At 41.3% G+C, this 5,317-nt stretch overlaps 1 protein-coding gene across 2 annotated transcripts in view; it reads left to right on the top strand.

The window, feature by feature from the left end:
* ITGAV (integrin, alpha V) overlaps window positions 1-5,317 on the top strand; it is a 108,616-nt gene that overhangs the window by 87,350 nt on the left and 15,949 nt on the right. For both annotated transcript variants that reach the window (XM_010859733.1, XM_010859732.1), the window contains exons 19-21: window positions 1,743-1,810; window positions 2,414-2,561; window positions 3,093-3,185. In XM_010859733.1, the coding sequence (XP_010858035.1) occupies window positions 1,743-1,810; window positions 2,414-2,561; window positions 3,093-3,185 (309 nt within the window). The remainder of the gene's footprint in view (window positions 1-1,742; window positions 1,811-2,413; window positions 2,562-3,092; window positions 3,186-5,317) is intronic.

Here is a 5,317-nt window from a genome sequence, read left to right as displayed (position 1 = left end):
GGTACATTTCAAGTGCTCAAAAGCCACGTGCAGCTTGCTGTGGCTTTTCTATTGGAAAAAGCAGCTCTTGAGTTTTCCTTTCTGTACCCTTATCCCTTGGAGTTAGTGCTTTCTGCAGAAAACGTGCTTTTTAACCACCCCACCCCCTCACCCCGCCCTGGAGAAGGCAATGGCAACCCACTCCAGTGTTCTTGCCTGGAGAATACCAGGGACGGGGGAGCCTCGTGGGCTGCCGTCTATGGGGTCGCACAGAGTTGAACACGACTGAAGCGACTTAGCAGCTCCCCACCCCCCCACCGCCTCCTGGTTGTTAATTCAAATGTGTATTAAGTTCTTAACTCTGTGTAAGATCAGATCAGATCAGATCAAATCAGTCACTCAGTCGTGTCCGACTCTCTGCGACACCATGAATCGCAGCACGCCAGGCCTCCCTGTCCATCACCAACTCCCGGAGTTCACCCAGACTCACATCCATTGAGTCAGTGATGCCATCCAGCCATCTCATCCTCTGTCGTCCCCTTCTCCTGCCCCCAATCCCTCCCAGCATCAGAGTCTTTTCCAGTGAGTCAGCTCTTCACATGAGGTGGCCAACTATCACATATCATTAAATCCAGTCTTAGTTCATGAACTAAGTTAGCAGTTGATTGTCTTTGATATGACTTGTGCAGTTACCTCAAAGTTCTTCTAATGATCCTGGCCTTTTCCCCCCAACTTCTTGAAGCACATAGCAGCTGTTTACATCTAGGTCAGTGAATTAGTTAACATGTATTGTTGGGTTTCATCCCAGTTACGTTGTCAGTTAAGATCTCTATCATATAATTTCATTCTTGGAAGCCATATATCCCTGGAACTTGAAAGCATACAGTTTTGTTGTTGTTGTTTTCAAGAAAGCCTGTCACTATTTTTCCCCTTTAAATCTTTTTCTTTTCTGTTTGCCTTAGGACCTGAAGCCCTTTGGATGTTAACAATAGACAAACCAAGAATGGCTTAATCATTTTTTTCTTTCCTCTTTTATTAATTTTTATGTTTCTTATTTCACATCCTGCCCAACTTCTTCTGCTTCCTCCACTGTGTCTTTCTGCTGGGTTTTCCACAGTGTTCTGGCTGACACGTCATATGGTCATATCTAGAGGGAGAAAGTGTTGAGGTCTTTGCTTATTGTATCTGTCCTGGATCTGCTAACTTAATGCTTCTGGGTCCTTCTTCTTTATCTCTTTCCAGATGGCCATGCCAACACGGAACTCCTTTCATCCAGTTTCTGTTCCATTTGGTCTGTCTGTCTGAATTGCTGCTATACATCCACAGCTCCTTATTCTTTTACTCCTTCTGTGCTCTCCAGAGGCATAGTCTGTAATGAGAAATTCTGTAAAGGAGCTTCTTTGGCCCAGGATCACACAACTTAGCAGTAGCAGATTAAAGCTAAACTCTAAATTCAGTATTACTTTCTATTCTACACTTCATTCCAAAGTCATAACAGCTTAATTCGAGATAGACCTAAAAGGTTCCAACTAATTGTATTATACCCTATGAATCTTTTCCTTCCTTTTCATTCTTACTAGCTAACACTGACCTGTTTAAAAACAGGCAGCCATGATCCCTTTTGCATTCAGGTATATATAAGTTGAGTGTATATAAATATATACATGTATATTCATATACATCCATATATATATTAATATACACTGTGTGTGACCTGTATTGGTATTTATTCATGTAGAAAAAATTAAAAAACTTTTTTCTAGGCTCATATTCTACTTGACTGTGGTGAAGACAATGTCTGTAAGCCCAAACTGGAGGTTTCTGTAGATAGGTAAGTTTTGCTCCAAATAATAGACTGTATAATAAGAAATTGAAATGAAAGAGCACATTTTTCTATTAAAGTAATAGCAATGAGAATTAGTTAAATTGGAGGATAATGCATGATTTTCAGTAAAGGAGTGAATGTTGAGCTTTAGAAAAATAGGCTGTATGTTTCACCAGTTGCCTAGGTTAACAGATCTTTTTTCATCAGTATGGAGTAGTGTCACAAAGTAGCATTGTATTCTCTTAAAGATTGTCTCTTGACTAAAGGACATATTACCATTTTATATGATGTATAAATTATAGCAAAGTATCATGACCAGGGGATTAGTTCAACTTTTAGAAAAAAATCAGGAAATTAATAAGTACAAAGGGATATAAAATTACTTCCATAAGTAGATTTGAGTGATAGTGATATGAGAAAGGCATCAGTGTTTTCTTTGATTGGGAGAAACGTTGAGTTTGCACCCAGTGTGCTATTTCCAGTTCAGTGTTGATCTGTGCAGTGGTCTCAAAATATCCTGAGACGCTGTTGAACACCATCAGTGCTTTGAACAGTCATGCTCTTGCTATGCAGTCTTTCTTCATTGACTAGATTTATATTAACTTGTAGTGATCAAAAGAAGATCTATATTGGGGACGACAACCCTCTGACCTTGATTGTTAAGGCTCAGAATCAGGGGGAAGGTGCCTATGAAGCCGAGCTCATCGTTTCCATCCCACTGCAGGCTGATTTCATCGGGGTTGTCCGTAACAGTGAAGTAAGCAAGCTGCCTCTTTAAAAATCGAAATGCACTCATGGTTCACATTAACATTAATGAGCAGCTACCCTATTTATTATACTACAGCTTAGCTGTTCTACCTAAGGCCAAATTGCTAGACAATAGAGTGCCTGTCTTACATAATTCTTTTCAAGCCTAGTACTTTGCATAATGCATTGATATGACTTTTTAAAAATAGCTAGCTAAGTGCCTGACACAAGGTCAGATGGATAAAGGGTCTAAGCCTGGCCATCAAATAATTTGTCAGAAATAATATGGTTATGTGTCTGAGTCCTCTAGGGATCGTTCAGAAACACTTCTGCATGTATATGTGGCAACTGAACACAGTTCTGGTTCCCCCATATCCCTCATTATTCAAATAGATCTGTTTGCTTTGTAAAGCAAGAAACCCAAACATCCAAATGTATGATATTGTCTAGAAACTTTACAGTTTTAGTATGACTTCTGCTTTTTTTTTTTTTTAGTGATTAATTTATTTTCCCTTCAATCCTCTTTCTTCGTCTATCAAAGGCCTTAGCAAGACTTTCCTGTGCGTTTAAGACAGAAAACCAAACCCGCCAGGTGGTTTGTGACCTTGGAAACCCAATGAAGGCTGGAACTCAAGTAAGACATTTTAATTAAATGGGTCTCTTTTGTTCTTTCATAGAGATCAGCATATTTTTCTGTGGGTTTGTCCACAGTCATTTGTTTGATTGTTTTTTATTTATGTTTTGATTATGGTGGGTCTCTGTTGCTGCACGTGGCCCTCTCCAGTCGTGAGCAGAGGCCACTCCTTTCTGTGGTGCTCGGACTTCTCCCTGCAGTGGCTTCTCCTGTCGCGGAGCTTGGGCTCCAGTAGCTGCAGCACGTGGGAGAAGTAGTTGTGGCTCATGGGCTCTGGAGCATGGGCTCAGCAGTTGTGGTGCATAGCTGCTCTGTAGCATATGGGCTCTTCCGGGACCTGGGATTGAACTGGTATCACCTACATTGCAAGGCAGATTCTCAACCATTGGACCACCAGGGGAGTCCCATAGTAATTGTTTTTTTTTTTTTTAAATAAAAACTTCAAAATAGTATTTCAGTTGGTTTTGATTTAGAATGTAACGATTATTAGAGCTTAGTTTTGATTAAGATACCAGAGTAGTGAGTTGTGCTATTACCTGTATTCAGTAAGCTCCTCTTTGCCTTCAGTTTGGTGAATGGATGAGAACATGGTTTAAACTAAGGATAGATTGTAACTTTGATGTTTTAAACTGATGCTTTAATGCATCCTCAAAGCTACTCTGACAAATACCGAGACTGTTGTTATTAGGTGAGTTAGAGTGATCTCATTAATTGGGGCTTCCCTGGTGGCTCAGACTATAAAGAATCTGCCTGCAATGCAGGTAGGCCCAAGTCCTATCCCTGGGTTGGGAATATCCCCTGGAGAAGGGAATGGCTACCCACTCCAGTATTCTTCCTTGCAGAATTCCATGGACAGAGGAGCCTGGTGAGCTACAGTCCGTAGGGTAACAAAGAGTCAGACAGGACTGAATGACTAACACTTTCACTTCACACTTTATTAACATGAAACCTGTAAGGTCATCCCATTAGGATCAAACTGCACATTGGTTGGATCAGACTTCTCTTTAGGTGGTGGAGAAGGGAGCCCAGAAGCTTGAGAAGAAGCACTCACTGGATTGCTTCCCAAATCTTCTAAAAAAGGAGACAAAATATACCTTTTTGAATTGTTAGTATCAAGGGGGAAAAAAGCAGTATATTTCTTGTTACCTTTTCAGTAGAATTTAATTTATTAATAATGACACATCAGTTCAGTTCAGTTCAGTCACTCAGTCATGTCCGTCTCTTTGTGACCCCATGAATCGCAGCACGCCAGGCCTCCCTGTCCATCACCAACTCCCGGAGTTAATCCAAACTCATGTCCACTGAGTCGGTGATGCCATCCAGCCATCTCATCCTATGTCATCCCCTTCTCCTCTTGCCCCCAATCCCTCCCAGCGTCAGTCTTTTCCAATGAGTCAACTCTTCACATGAGGTGGCCACAGTACTGGAGTTTCAGCTTTAGCATCATTCCTTCCAAAGAACACCCAGGACTGATCTCCTCTAGGATGGACTGGTTGGATCTCCTTTCAGTCCCAGGGACTCTCAAGAGTCTTCTCCAACACCACAGTTCAAAAGCATCAATTCTTCGGCGCTCAGCCCTCTTCACAGTCCAACTCTCACATCCATACATGACCACTGGAAAAACCATAGCCTTGACTAGACAGACCTCTGTTGGCAAAGTAATATCTCTGCTTTTGAATATGCTATCTAGGTTGGTCATAACTTTCCTTCCAAGGAGTAAGTGTCTTTTAATTTCATGGCTGCAGTCATCATCTGTAGTGATTTTGGAGCTCCCAAAAATAAAGTCTGACACTGTTTCCACTGTTTGCCTATCTATTTCCCATGAAGTGATGGGACCAGATGCCATGATCTTAGTTTTCTGAATGTTGAGCTTTAAGCCAACTTTTTCACTCTCCTCTTTCACTTTCATCAAGAGGCTTTTTAGTTCCTCTTCACTTTCTGCCATAAGGGTGGTGTCATCTGCATATCTGAGGTTATTGATATTTCTCCCGGCAGTCTTGATTCCAGCCTGTGCTTCTTCCAACCCAGCGTTTCTCATGATGTACTCTGCATATAAGTTAAATAAGCAGGGTGACAATATACAGCCTTGACGTACTCCTTTTCCTATTTGGAACCAGTCTGTTGTTCCATGT

This window comes from Bison bison, unplaced genomic scaffold (assembly GCF_000754665.1).
Source record: "Bison bison bison isolate TAMUID 2011002044 unplaced genomic scaffold, Bison_UMD1.0 scf7180017864459, whole genome shotgun sequence".
NCBI lineage: Eukaryota > Metazoa > Chordata > Mammalia > Artiodactyla > Bovidae > Bison > Bison bison.
The sequence above is the reverse complement of the archived record's forward strand: the minus strand, read 5'-3'. Positions and strand labels throughout refer to the sequence as shown.